The 14,890-nt window shown below is 57.7% G+C and overlaps 1 protein-coding gene across 2 annotated transcripts; it reads right to left on the minus strand.

The window, feature by feature from the left end:
- Positions 1-1,561: 1,561 nt before the first annotated feature.
- TRIM50 (tripartite motif containing 50) lies at positions 1,562-14,760 on the minus strand. Of its 2 annotated transcripts, none has more exons than XM_058680911.1 (7): positions 14,682-14,760; positions 7,714-8,128; positions 4,779-4,874; positions 3,955-4,185; positions 3,840-3,862; positions 3,000-3,124; positions 1,562-2,514 (listed from the first exon to the last, which is right to left on the minus strand). In XM_058680911.1, exons 2-7 carry the CDS (start codon positions 8,113-8,115, stop codon positions 1,925-1,927), a joined length of 1,467 nt encoding a protein of 488 aa, XP_058536894.1. In that variant the 5' UTR covers positions 8,116-8,128; positions 14,682-14,760; the 3' UTR covers positions 1,562-1,924. The 2 variants fall into 2 exon arrangements, with proteins under 2 accessions (XP_058536894.1, XP_004587046.2); XM_004586989.2 differs by lacking the exon at positions 14,682-14,760 and adding an exon at positions 8,599-8,743.
- Positions 14,761-14,890: the final 130 nt, after the last annotated feature.

The raw sequence follows: 14,890 nt of genomic DNA on the forward strand, positions 1-14,890 counted from the left end.
ACGTAGATGCCCCGGCCGGCGGAACCGGAATGAGCAGCGCGGGGTCACGCCTCCTCGCCCCCTAGAGGCGGGCGTTGGTCACTACGGCGGCGGGCTGAGGGCTGGACTCCCTCCCTCCCTCCCTTCTTTCCTTTCTCTCTCTTTCTTTCTTCCTTTCTTTCTCCCTTCCTTCCTTCTTTCCTTTTTACTTATTTTTACTGGAAATGCCTATTTACAGAGAGAAGGAGACACAGAGGGAAAGATCTTCCATCCGCTGGTTCACTCCCCAAGTAGCCACAACGGCTGGAGCTGAACTGATCTGAAGCCAGGAGCCAGGAGCTTCTTCCAGATTTCCCGTGCAGGTCTCCCCTGCTGCTTTTCCCGCCGCATTAACCGGGAGCTGGAAGTGGAGCAGCTGGGACTTGAATCAGTGACTATATAGGATGACGGCACTGCAGATGCAGGATTAGCCAGTTGAGCCACCAGGCCAGCTTGCCACCCACCCCTACCCCTACCAGCACCACCACCACCAGGATTATCTTTGAAAAAACAGTCCGGGTTGAGGGAACCCATAGAGATGGTGCAGTGGTGTGGGTGGACAGGGGTGCCATTGCGGTCCGAGGTACAAAGGATTAAGGGGGAAAGACTGAGAAAGAAGGAGAGGGCCCCTGGCTGGGAGACATGGGTGCAGGCAGCTGCCAGCCAAGGCCCAGCAGGTGGGAAACCAGGCAAACAGGGGCCCCAGGCTCATTCTCCCCAGCCATCTCCCCCCACCTCCCTGCCCAGCCCAGCAGGGAGCCTGAGGATCCTGCATTCTGTCAGCGGCCTCCCAGGACGCAGATGGGTAGAGAGGGCAAAGGGCAAGTCTGAAAGTTTCAGTGCCAGGCTTGAAGGAAGGGAAGCTGGAAGCCAGACCCACCAGGTCCAAGTGCACAGCGACCAAGGCCAGGGTCTGGCGAGCTCAGCCGCAAAAGATACAATGAGGTGAGGGATACAATGAGTGGCTTTTGGATTCAGATTGTTTTTATTGCACAAACAGAGGAGGAGGAGCCAAAGGGGCCAGCTCATCATGGTGCTTAAAAGAAATCAGGAAACCAGGGCTGGGGTCCGCAGCGCAAGTGGAGGAGTCTGCTCTGGCTGCAGCTGAGCCATGTATGTGCATACATGCAGAACACCTCCCACCCCAGCACAGCCCAGGAGGGGAGGAAGGGTGTGGACACGGCCTCATCTGGTCCCAGGGGGCTGGGAGGACAGGAGCTGGCCACAGACGCTCCCTGCAGGGTGCCTGCCGTGACTCCAAACTCACAGGACAACAGTTCCTTTTCCCCAGCCACGCTGCATGGTGGGCACCTGCCAGCCAGCTCACTCCTGCCTGCCTGGTGGGTTGCACGGGGTCACAGCCCCTGCCTGGCTCCTCCCTGCTTCAGGATTGCCTGCCTAAGCCAGACACAGCGGAATGGGGACGTGACTGTGACTCACCATGGACTGGGGGCGCAGGTGGTGGCCTTGGCAGGGGACAGGACCAGCTCTGTGATCTCGGGTATAAAGCAGTGTGTGTGTGGGGCACTCGAAACTCGCATGTCCCTTAGGGAAATGTCTTTGACTGACTACCCTTGGAAGAGATGAGAAGTATAGATGTGTTTGGGGACATTTCTGCCCTCGCTGGGAAGAGGGATCAGATGGGGAGGTGTGGCTGGACAAAGCCAAGGGTGCCCGAGGGAATGCAGATGCCCAGGCCTGGCACTGCTGACCCTGGCAGGGGCTAACAGAAATGCCACTGGCTGACAGGGATGAGATCATGGTCCTTGTCCCTGCTGTTCTAGAGACACAGAGCTGAGACCTCTCCAGACAAGGAAGGCATTGCTTTGGGGCCCTGTTGAGGGGTGGCCAGGCTGGGCCAGGCCGGGCTGTACCGGGCCTGGAGGTGGAGTGGGGGGGAAAGGCTCTACAGCTTGGTGGGCTGTGGGAGGGCCAGGTGGCCGGGCCCGGGGGGCGGCGGCAGAACCATGGGCAGCGAGTTGCTGCTCCGCTCATGCCAGCACGTGTCCAGGATGGGGTAGAGCTTGCCCTGAAAGTCGGCCTGGAACGTGTAGAGTGGCCGCAGGTCGTCAGGGCGGTCGGCGTCAAAGAAGGTGAGCTCCCCTTGCTCGTAGTGGAGGTAGAGCCCGATGCGGTGCGGGTGGCCCGTCACCGGCAGCGGCACCCGTGGGCAGGCAAATGCCTCATACAGCCTGCCCTCCTTCAAGCCAATCAGCCACACGCCATGCTCCGGCGACTTGCCCAGCTTGCCCTTACGGCTGGCCGTGCCCTTGATGACGCCCAAGCGCCAGTCGCTCTTGCTACCCACCACCACCTCCCAGTAGTGGCGGCCGCAGGAGAAGCCCCGGCTGGCCAGCACGCAGGGGCTGCAGTCGAAGCCATCAGGCTGGCTGGTGCGCCGCTGGGCCAGGAGGCTGCACTGCACTACCGTGTTGCCCTTGGAGAGTTCCAGCAGTGGGTGTGCTGTAGCCGGGTCCAGCTTGAGTGACTCAGGTGCTGGGAGAGAGGTCAGAGGTCAGAGAATGCCTGAAGCGAAGCCACAGGCAAGGCAGCAGACCACACCTGCATGCCTCATTCCACCTGGAGCTCCAGTGTGGGTGGCAGGAACCCAAGTACTTGAATCACCACCTGCTGCCTCCCAGGGTGCCATGAGCAGGGAGCCAGAGTGGACACAGAGCTGGGACTTGAACCCAGGAATCTGACAGGTGTCCCGGGCAGCATCCAAACACGCACCCTTGACATCCTGCCCTGACCCCAACCACACACGCAAAACTAGAAGCTGCACAGCCCAGCCAGGCGTGTGCCAGGAGCTTCTCTTACAGGTTCAGACATTGCACAGCTTGTCTGGCGAGGCTAAGCTGGACCCTGGTCCCATGTTCGCAGCAGAGCCCCATACTCACCTCCTTTCCTCTTCTCCCTGCAGTGCAGAGAGGAACTACTGGAGTCCAGGGTGGGACTGATGGGGGGTGGGGGGATCTCACCTGGCAGAACTTTCCGGAAGAGCCTTTTCCAGACAGTCAGTTTGATGTCGGCCTGGTGGAGGCCGGGCTTGAAGGAGATGGGGCTGAAGGCACTGTCTATGGGCCGGGTCTGCTGCAGCTCTGTCCTGTGGGGAACAGGTCACCCCATGGCGATGGTTGGGGGGGAGAGGTGTTTCAGACTCCCATGGCCCTGCCCTGCCCCACCCTGCAGCCCACCAGACAGACACTGCTCCCCACTCCCCACCTGCCACCTCCTTTTAAGGAGAGTGTCTCACAGCCACGTTTCTGGGAGTGTAGGCCTGGGACCTCCTAGAGGCATGGCCACGGCCTGGGAACTTGTCTGAAATGCAGGTTCCTGGGCCCCGCCCATCAGGTTACTAGAGCCACCGGCCCTAATGTTCCCCAACCAACCTCCACAGCCCTCCTGGCTGTTCCCTGGCCCTCCTGCCTTGTGCCCCTTATCTCCTGGTCTGATACTGTACTTCCCAGTGACAAGGGTGTCCCATGGCACCCCAGAAGCCACCTGTGCCTGATCCTGCCCTGGTCCTGTGTGCTGGCCAGCTGGTCAACCGCCCTCGCTCTCAAGCCAGTGCCCCCACACCCCGGCTATCTCTGCAGACAGCGCTCCCCACCCCTCCCTGCTGTGGGGATGTGGCCTTGTGGGGTGGAGATGAGTACTGCGAGGGGTTGTGGGTCACCATCTGCCTCCTGCCAGTCTGCGAGGTCCCTGAAGGTAGGGACTTGGCACACCTCCGTCCTCCTTGGGGCTTAGTACATGGAGCAGAGGGAACCCTAAGATGAGATCTGCCAGCAGGTGGCGCCCCTCTCACAGTGGATTACCTGGAGGCCACGGAGTGGTAGTTCTGGAAGACAGGACAGGAGATAGCAGGTCAGGCCCAAGGCCATCCAGGGCTATGGCGAGGGGTTGTGTGGGGAGCCCTTGCCGCCCACTCACCTGGATGAACTCATGATGGTTCTGATTGCTTAATTGCTCCAGCAGGCGCTCGGCCTGCACGAGCCGTTCCTGTGTGCCTTGTGCCTGCTCCAGCTGCATGTCCAGAGAGGCCAGCAGGCCACGGGTGTGCGCCTCCACGCCCCCCAGGCAGCGAGCCTTCTCCTCATCCACCAGGTGGTGCAGCTCCTGGAACTCGCGGCGGATCACCCAGCTGAAGACATCTGACTCGTTCTATGATGGGGAGGCGGGGATGGTCCCTGGTCACAGTGCTTCCCGGCTGTACCTAGCTAGAGCTGGCTTGTGTCCATCCCAAACGCTGTGGGGGCCTTCCTGACTGTGGAATGTGGGGCAGACCACAAGGACAGTCACCTGCCGGGGAGCCCTAGAGATGGCTGGTGGTGGGACCATCATGTGTGCCTATGATGGGGTTCATGGCATGGAGTTCCATGGCTGCCAAAAACTCCAAAAGGTCCTGGGGGAGCGGGTGTTGGCAGGAGAAGGCAGCCCGGGCTTCCTACCTCCAGGTAAACCAGCCATGGGCTGCCAAGGTCAGGCGGGCGCAGGGCGGTGTGTGTGTGTGTGTGTGTGTGTGTGTGTGTGTGTGTGTGTGGTGGGGGAGTCACGTTTGCACTCGGGCTGTTTACTTCTAGGGTTCCAGTTCTGGGTTATCAGCAGGCCCAAGGACGCGGAGGACAAGGGCGAGCTTGGAGCCAGGGTGACAACTGGGCTGGATGCGGCACCCGCCCTGGAATGCTGGGAATTCTGCCTGTATATGGTTGGGCCAGGCCAGGGGCTCTGCGGGAAGGGGCGGGGCGGGCACTAACCACGATGCGGGTGCGGTTGTTGACCAGCTTGGCGACATGCTCCTCCATCTTCTTCTGTTCCTGCTTCAGATCTGAGACCAGGGCTGCGAGTTCCTCCTGCGGGAGGTGGCCATGGCCCCATGAGCAGTCCTGGCTCCACCACACGCAAGGCTATTTGGATGCAGCCGATGGCCACGAGGACCTGCTGCCCCATGGGAATGGGGAAGGAAGGAGAGCTTTCCAGGGATGCCCAGCCCCTCCCCTGCCTCAGCACAGCCAAGATCCTTTGTTCCACACTGGGTGTCATGGCCACTGTTGGTCACTACCCAGCAACCAAAGGCAGTGACTGCCCAGCTGAGGCCAGTGGCACCTGCACCGTGTTCAGCTAGTCACCAGTGGGTCCATGATGGTGGGAGCTGATACTGGATGCAGGGTGATCTCCAAGGGACTGTCTCTGAGGGGGAACTGTTCTGGAATCTGTCCCCAGGTCCCCTCAAGTTCAACCTGGACTGGAGGCCCCTGCAGGCTACCCTGGTCCCCATTTGACCTGGCCAGACAAATGCCGATGGGACCACTTGCGCTGCTGTTGGGCCCCATGAGCCTGGCTGGCTAGAGCTACTAGGGTACCACCATCTTGGTCTCAGGTGATTCCCACACACAAGAGAGATGGCAAGGGGCCAGAGCCATGGCTCAACAGGCTAATCCTTCACCTTCAAGCACAGGCATCCCATATGGGCCAATATGGGCACCAGTTCATCCATCCAGCTCCCTGCTTGTGGCCTGGGAAAGCAGTGGAGGACGGCCCAAAGCCTTGGGATCCTGTAGCCACATGGGAGACCCAGAAGAAGCTCCTGGCTTTGGGTTGGCTCAGCTCTGGCTGTTGTGGCCATTTGGGGAGTGAGCCAGTGGATGGAAGATCTTTCCTTTTCTCAGTAAATCTGCTTTCCAATAAAAATAAATATATCTTTAAAAAGAGAGTGAGCTGGCAAGAGGCTGTGAGGAGGGAGGAGAGCAGAGAGTAAGGCAGGCCCGGAGGATGAAGCTAGCAGAGTCCTTGCTGACCCCAAGGCCTCATGGAGGCCCAGGGAGGCCAGGACTTCAGGAAGCTGTACCCCTACTGCCCGCTGGGCCAGGGAGAGGGGACATACACCCCCCCCACACACACACACATACACACACTCAGTGTGGCCTCACGGCACCCTGTGTCGCTGGTGTGCAGGCCACCTCTCTGAACAGCATTCCTGCCCCTCAGCAGCTCCTATGTGGCCCCATTTTGGGATTCCCCCTCTCTGCCCTGTACCACCTGAGCTGGCCTCCCCCCCTCTTCTGCACGCCTTCCTGGCTTGGTCCTCCCTACCCCACCCCCAGCATCACTCCCACCCCTGCTGCCCTGGAGAGCCACACCCAGGGCCCCAGGGAGTCAGACCTGACTCCTCCCACCTCCAGCCCTCTACTGCCTTCTCCTAGCTCCTGAATCAACTCCAGGCCTCTCTCCCCTTCCCACCCTCTCCCCCAGCCCCTGACACCTCATGCTTGACTCTGTCCTGGAGCCCGTGTTCAGGCCACCTCCAGCCCCAGGGGCCCAGCCACACCCACCTGCTTGAAAGCCTTCAAGAGCCGTCCCTCATCCCTCTGCCGCCTCTGAAGGAACCCCAGGCCCCTTTCCACATCACAGGGCCCTTCCAGGACACTGTCCATTTCTGTCCCCCCGCAACCCCAATCTGCCATGCCCACTGCCTCCTGGTCTTCCCTACCTTAGTGCCAACTCCACTGGTCCCCACACCAGTACCTCCCCAGGCAGAGCGTGTGCAGGGCCTGCCTGAGGGGCTGGGCACAGGCTTCCCACATTCCTATACCACTCCTTCCCTTGGTCCTTCCTTGTTTGGGGTCCCTCATCCACTCCCATGTTGTACTCCAATCCACCCCCACCTTCCACCAGGCACCAGGTGCCCTTGCTTGATCTATGCGTACAGTCTCTCCCAAGCTTCCTGACCTTGGGTCAAACTCCCCCCTTGTCCAGGTCTCAATGTCCCACCTGTAGGAGAATAGCCCACCCCTCCACCTAACAGCACTCTAAAGAATGAATGCCATTATGTCCACAAAGCTGTTCCGTGAACCTCAGACTAACAGAAGAATCTGAAACCAAGGTGTTATCATTGTTCCCCTTAAGAACAACTCGCTAGAGCCCAGCGTGGTAGCCTGGCAACTAAAGTCCTCGCCTTGAAAGTGTCAGGATCCCATATGGGCACCAGTTCTAATCCCAGTGACCCCGCTTCCCATCCAGCTCCCTGTTTGTGGCCTGGGAAAGCAGTCAAGGATGATCCAAAGCCTTGGGATCCTGCACCCGCACGGGAGACCCAGAAGAGGCTCCTGGCTCCTGACTTTGGATAGGTACAGCTCCAACCATTGCGGCCACTTGGGAAATGAATCAATGGATGGAAGATCTTCCTCTTTGTCTTTCCTATCTGTACATCTGCCTTTCCAACAAAAATAAATCTTTTTTTTTTTTTTTAAGAAGAATGATTTGCTATATCTGGGGTCTGGGCCCACAAGTACAGGGGTTCCCTGGGCATTTCCCATGTGCCAGGCGCGGCAGCACAAGGCAGTGCATGCCCGCCAGCAAATGCGTGGAAAACAGAAGCAAAAGACAAGCTTATCTCTGTGCGAAAAGATTCTGAAATTTCGGTACTGTAGCTTCTTCCTAAAACAGATTTTCCATGGACTTCGGAGGACCCCCTCCTAGTGGCATGGGTTTGGAAGTAAACTCATTTTTAATTTCTTTTACTTCCACACCAGGGTGCAGTGGAGGGAGGAGCACCAGCAGGTGGCGCCAGGGCGCTCTCCTCAGGCTGGGCTCCAGGCAAGTGACCATGACATCCTTCGTTGTGCCACGCGGTGGCGCTACAGAGCACAAGCGCCGGCTCTCCCCGCCCCGGGCAGCCACCTGCCGACCCACCTTCATGCGGCTGTAGACGGTGGAGACCGGCGTGACCCGGTGCTGTTGGTGGGAGCCCAGCAGGCCACAGAGGCCGCAGATGAGCTCCTGGTCCTTCTCGCAGAAGAGGCTGAGCGGGTTGTGGTGGTGTGCGCAGACGCTGGGTTCTGGCTCCCCAGGCTGCTGCTGCAGGGCCTCGATGACCCGGGCCAGGGAGACGTTGGGCGGTGAGCTGCTGCAGTCCACCGCCTGGCGGCACACGGGACAGCGCGGCTCGGCGTCCAGGTGCCGTGACAGGGACAACAGGCAGTCCTTGCAGTACGAGTGGCCGCACTGCAGCATGAGGGGCTCCCGGAAGACCTCGAGGCAGATGGGGCACTGCAGCCGGTCCTCCAGCCGGGGTACGCTCACCTGCCAAGCCATCCACGCTGCAAGACTGCAACATGGGCAGGCCCGTGGCCAAACCTCAGCTTGTGCTGCCCCTTCTCCAGGAGTCCCCAACTCCAGGAGCCAGCCCCCCCCCTCAATTTCTGCACTAACCCACTCTCCCCACCCCCAAGAAGGGGGCCTCTTTCAGGGAGAAAGTGGCCATCTGGGCTTGAGTGGACCTTAATGTTGCCAGTTCCACCCCAGCAGTGTGCAGAGCTGGTATCGGTCCAGCCAAAGTGACCAAGTCCTTTCCACTTGCTGCCACTTCTGAGTCACCCCAGCTGGGATACAGCTTCCCAAGTGCCACCTCCAGGGGGGGTCTCCAGAGTTTACCTTGACCCTAAACCCGCTGCCACACCACCACAAGGAGTTCTGTCTCAGTACAAGTCCCTCTGTCCCCCAGTCTCCAGGACCTAAAGGGAATTTGTCCTCACCGCTCATATCTCCCCCCGCCAATGCTGCACCATGCAAACTGACCGGCAGCTGAGCGAGGCAAAACACCCAGGCCAAGGTCAGGGGCAGACCAGGGCAGGACCCCGACACCCGCACTACCTGGCTCCTCAGAACCCGTGGAGCCTCAGGATAGCATCATGGACGTGGCTGCCGGGTCTCGTCGTCCTCCCCCGGGACGGCAGGGCAGACGCCGGGAGCTGGCAGGTACTGGATGTCTAACTCGGCCGCCGGGTCTCCGCCCCTCGCTTCCGCCTCTCCTCAAGGTCACCTAGAATCAGGTGGAAAGTGGGTCACGTCATGTCACGGGACTGGGGAGGCAGCCTCTGCTGGGTCCGCTCTGATAACGGCGACATTCAGGTGCCAGCCTTGGCCAGGGTGGGGGTGGGGAGATGGAGGGGCAGGTGGGCCCCCCCTCGGACACACCTGACAGCCCCAAGTGGGAGAGCACACGTGCTGAGACATGCTTGCTTTTGTTTGTATTTTATTTTGAATGTTTTAAAGGTGCTTTTATTAACCTATTCCTTCAAAGAATTTTTTTTTTCTATTGGAAAAGCAGATTTAAAAAGAGGAGAGACAGAGAGAAAGATCTCCTATCTGCTGGTTCACTACCCAAGTAGCTATAATGTCTAAGAGCTGAGCTGATCCGAAGCCAGGAGCCAGGAGCTTCTTCCAGGTCTCCTATGTGAATGCAGGGTCCCAAGACTTTGGGCCAGTCTCGATTGTTTTCCCAGGCCACTAACAGGGAGCTGGATGGGAAGGGGAGCAGCTGGGACCTGAACCAGGCTCAGAGGTGGAGGATTAGCCAATTGAGCCAATGCATCAGCCCCTAGTTACCTATTTCGGTTTGTTTAGTGCAGGTAGAACTTGCAGAAAGTGCCACCTTCCCATCCAATTTGCTGCCCCCCATGTGTATATATTGGTCTCCAGAAGCCAGGAGCCCTTCAGCACCCACTAGGCTTCCTGGGTGCCTTCCCCTAGGCACAGCCTCCAGTGGGCATGCCCACCCCCCTGTTCAGCCTCCGGCCACTCAGGATCCTGCTTCCAACTGGCACATGAACTTGTACATGAACACAATTCCCCTGAAGTGCTCCCGGCAGACACCCGGCCCCCAGGGTGTTTCCGAGTCATGAGCTTCTTCTTGGTAATGTCTTTCAAGGCTGAGAAGTTCAATGCCAGGACTGCCAGGACACAGTCAGTGTCTGTCTGCAACGCCAGCATCCCATAAGGATGCTGGTTCAAGTTCCCCTGCTGGGCCCGGCGCGGTGGCCTAGTGGCTAAAGTCCTCACCTTGAACGCGCCAGGATCCCATATGGGCGCCAGTTCTAATCCCGGCAGTTCCACTTCCCATCCAGCTCCCTGCTTGTGGCCTGGGAAAGCAGTCGAGGACAGCCCAAAGCCTTGGGACCCTGCACCCGCGTGGGCGACAGAAGCTCCTCTCTTCGGGACTGACCCAGTTCTGACCATTGTAGCCACTTGCAGAGTGAATAAGCAGGCGGAAGAACTCCCTCCCTCACCTTATCTCTCTGTTGTAACTTTGTCTTTCAAATGAAAACAAATAAATATATCTGTATATTTTATATAGAAAGTCAATGGCAATCTGTTACATAGTTACCGACTCTCACCAGTAAGGGACTATGTGTGCTGCCGGGACTCACTGATGGGAAAGGACTGGAGGGGGCGGGTTCTAGGAATGTTCAGAGACAGAGAGTTCTGGAACACCAGACCATGGACCCACAGGCAGGTCCCCCTGCCAGCCAGTGAGCTATTTCTCTGAACCCTGGGCACAGGCAAGTTCAAAGTTTAAGGTAGGCGGGTGGGAGGCTGTTTAACTCAACAACCATCCACTGAGCCGCTGCAGTGCGTCAGGCAGAGGGCTGGCAAGGCCCGTCCTCCAGGAGTTGAGAATGTGGGGGAAGGGGCAGGGCTGCTATCAGGCCTCAGGAGCGACACAAAAGTTTTGCAGGAAGTAAGCGGGGCGGGGAGCAAAGAAGGAGTGGGCTGACAGGTGTGTGAGGCACCACTTCAAGAAGGGGCGGAGCAACGTCTTTGAGGAAGGGCAGGTTGAGCTGACACCTAAAGGTAAATGCGGAGCCAGACTTGGGAAATGCTGCAGGTGCCCAGGCCCTGAGGCTGGAAAAAGGAGAGTTCTCCATGGAGCAGGTACGGCACCTGCACCCAACGTGGAGTGCCTGGGTTCAAATCCCAGCACCAGCCTCTGGCTAACACAGCCTCTGGGAGCCAGCCATGGGGACATCTCAACCATTGGATCCCTGCTCCTTATCTGGGAGTCCTGGGGGGAGTTCCTGGCACCTGGCTTCAGAATCTACACAGAATGAAGTTCAGCTTATAACAAGCTTTATTGGGGGCCCGGTGCAATAGCATTGGGGGCCCGGTGCAATAGCATAGTGGCACATCTTGAATGTGCTGGGTTCCCATAGGGGCCCCGCTTCCCATTCAGCTCCCTGCTTGTGGCCTGGGAAAGGCCCAAAGCCTTGGGATTCTGCACCCACGTGGGAGACCTGGAAAGAAGCTCTGAGTTCCTGGCTTCGGATTGGCTCAGCTCCAGCGATTGTGGCCGTTTGGGGAGTGAACCATCAGACGGGACATCTTTCTCTCTGTCTCTCCTCTCTGTATATCTGCCTTTCCAATAAAAATAAATAAATCTTAAAAAAAAAAAAAGCAAGCTTTATTGGGAGCACTCCCAGGCGAGGTTCACTGGTCCAGTAGACAGCAGGGAGTCTGCACCTGGGGATTGTGAGGGGTCGTTTTAATTAGGGGGCTATAAAGGTGAGGTTTGACTGACAAAGCAATGTGCCTTATATGGTACTACAGAGTGCTATAGGTTCCTTTCGACCTTGGTGAATCCATGCATCATTGCTCGGCTGAGGAGCGACTGCATTCTGCAGGTGCGGCCTGATCAGCCACCTTTCTCAGCCTCCTCCTGGGCTGCCCCTTACCCACCTCACCTGGACCTTACAATGGGCCTGGTCCGGTAACCTAGTGGCTGAAGTCCTCACCTTGCATGTGCCAGGATCCCATATGGATGCCACTTTGTATCCTGGCTGCTCCATTTCCCTTCCAGCTCCCTGCTTAGCACTTGGGAAAGCAGCGGGAGATAGCCCAAAGCCTTGTGCTCCCTGTACCCATGTGGGAGACCTGGAGGAAGCTTTTGGTTTTGGCTTTGCCAGAACTGGCCACTGCAGGCATCTGGGGAGTGAACCAGCAGGTGAAAGATCTCTCTCTGCCTCTCTGTTAATGCTTCCAAAGTAAATAAATCTTTAAACAGAAAGAAAACAAACAGCAGAGGGCTCTAGGGGGTAACTGAGAAGCGACAGCGGGCAGGGAAGGAGAAAACCCAGCAAGGTGGTGATGCCCAGGAGAATGCTGTCCGCCCCGTCCCGTCCATCCTCTCCCGCCACCGCGCTCCCCCGGGCTCGTACATATTTTGGTGCTAATCCCTGGGATCTGGCTGAAGAGGCAACAGAAGGCTCTCCAGCGTGAAACGTGTTCACTGGCGCCGGGATGTCCAGCTCACGGTCACGGCCAACAAGGAGGCCACCAGCAGTTAAGGGCAGCCTGCGGCTGACCGCCAGCAAGGTGTTGAGGGGGCCTGGGGGGAGCTGCAAGGAACTAACTTCTCCCCCAGAGGCTACAGGAAGTCATGCAGCCTTGTTAACGGCACCCGTGACAACAGCCTGTGACTTCTACTACAGCAGGTGCAATTTCAGACAGAGCTGTACAATGACTGTTCACAATAGTGATAGAAAACTAATGCAGAAGGAGAAAAAAAAATAACCATTTAAAGGTCAGAGTGATCAAGTCTGTCAGTGATCATCCTGGAGAGGCAATGCCGGCATCCTGGAGAGGCACCGGTTCAAATCCCAGCTGCTCCACTTCCCATCCAGCTCCCTGCTAATGATCCGGGGAAAGCAGCAGAGGATGGTCCAAGGGTTCAGGCCCCTGCCATCCATGTGAGAGAGCCGGACTGCGGCTGCTGGCCTTAGCCTTGCGCAGTTCTGGTAGCTGCAGCCATCTGGGCAGCGAACCAAACAGATGTGAGATTTGTCCCTCCAACTCTGTCACTCTCGCAAAATAAATCTTAAAAAAAAAAAAAAAGGGCCCGGCGGCGTGGCCTAGCTGCTAAAGTCCTCGCCTTGAACGCGCCAGGATCCCATATGGGCGCCAGTTCTAATCCTGGCAGTTCCACTTCCCATCCAGCTCCCTGCTTGTGGCCTGGGAAAGCAGTCGAGAACGGCCCAAAGCTTTGGGACCCTGCACCCGTGTGGGAGACCTGGAAGAGGTTCCTGGTTCCCGGCTTTGGATCGGCGCGCACTGGCCATTGCGGCTCACTTGGGGAATGAATCACCGGACGGAAGATCTTCCTCTCTGTCTCTCCTCCTCTCTGTATATCTGACTTTGTAACAAAAATAAAACAAATATTAAAAAAAAAAAGTTATCCACTGCTGACAAGACTATGGTGACTTGGGGCAGACCTTTGGTCAAGTATCTAAGATGCCCGCAAGCTAATCCTCCACCTGCAGCAATGACATCCCAGGTGGTCACCGTTTCAAATCCTGACTGTTCCACTTCCCACTCCGCTCCCTGCTTGTGGCCTGGGAAAGCAGCAAAGGATAGCTCAAAGCCTTAGGCTCCTGTACCAATGTGGGAGACCCAGAAGAAGTTCCTGGCTCTGGATTGGCCCAACTCTCACCACTACATGCATCTGGGAACACTTTCAAGCAAAATAAATAAATACCCACCTCCTCTCCCCCGACAAATAATAATGAAGGTGCCTGCATCCCTCCCTGGAGGACCTGGGTTCCATTCCTGGCTGCAGATTTCACCTAATGCAGTCCCAGGTACAGCCACCGGGAGGCAGCAGCGGCCCTCAAGTCCAGTCCCTGGCTGCCTTGTGAGAGAGCCGCAATGAGTTCCGGGGTCCCAGCTTCAGTCCCCTGCTGCTGGCATGCGGGTAGTGAACCAGGAGATGTGAGCTCTCCTTTACTCTCTCCACTTTCTCACAAATCAAAAAATTCTCAGCGTGGTAAACTGAAGACAAAGAAGTGTCTGGTGGTTCTGGCATTACAAGCCACTCTGTGGCAGGTGTTGGGAAAGAGGTGAGAAAGAGGGTTGAGGGACCAGGACGATGGCTCAGTGACTAATCCTGCACCTGCATGTGCCAGCAACCCATATGGGCACCAGCTCACATCCCAGCTGCTCCACTTCCCATCCAGCTCCCTGCCTCTGGCCTGGGAAAGCAGTGGACGACGGTCCCAAACCTTGGGACCCTGCACCAATGTCAGATCCAGAAGAAATTCCTGGCTTCAGATTGGTCCAGCTCTGGCTGTTGCAGCCATACAGAGCTGATATAGGATCACTCTATAACTTTGCCTTTATAAAGAAAATAAATCATGGAAGGGAAGGGCGGGGAAGGGGAAGAGGAAGCGAGGGGGAGGGGAGAGGAGCGGGAAAAGCGAGAGGAGCCGGGTGGGGTCACGGTAGGTGTTTTTCTGTGAAGAGCCGTTGGACAGCCACCTGTGGCGTGAGACAGCATGGGGGGGGGGGAAGGCAACCATGGTCCGCGTGCTTTGTCTACAGCCAAAGCCCAGCAGTCATGGAAGGAGGGGCTACCAAGAACAGCTGGGCCCTGCAGCGGGCAAGAGAAAGACCGAGGAAACCAAGAGCTTCGACCTTAACCCCCGGGGGCAGGTGCAAGTTCTGTAGATTCAACATAGCACCTCACGCCAAGTTAATAAATAATCTTAAATAACAACAACAACAAAAAATTGGGCCCATTGTGGCAGCTTAGGAGTTAAAGTCCTCGCCTTGCACGCACTGGGATCCCATATGGGTGCCGATTCTAATCCCAGCAGTCCTGCTTCCCATCCAGCTCCCTGTTTGTGGCCTGGGAAAGCAGTCGAGGATGGGCCAAAGCCTTGGGACCCTGCACCCACATGGGAGACCAGGAAGAGGCTCCTGGCTCCTGGCTTCGGATCAGCTCAGCTCCATTGCGGCCACTTGGGGAGTGAATCAACGGATGGAAGATCTTCCTCTCTATCTCTCCTCCTCTCTTTCCAATAAAAATAAAGAAATGTTTAAAAACGTACCAAGTCCTCTCAGGATCTGGCGACTTGACGTTCCCCTCGTGGCCTCAGGCTCTCCAGGCGCGGGGACAGAGGCCGCCACTCTGCGGGCCTGCTGCAGCCGCCTGCCCCCACCGCATCCGCGGCTCCAGGCGCCCCGCAGGTGCTGCTCCCCACGCGGCAGGACATCCCGGCCTCGTCCTGGGTCCCACGAGCCCTGTGAGCTCCCGTGT

This window comes from Ochotona princeps, chromosome 24 (genome assembly GCF_030435755.1).
Source record: "Ochotona princeps isolate mOchPri1 chromosome 24, mOchPri1.hap1, whole genome shotgun sequence".
NCBI lineage: Eukaryota > Metazoa > Chordata > Mammalia > Lagomorpha > Ochotonidae > Ochotona > Ochotona princeps.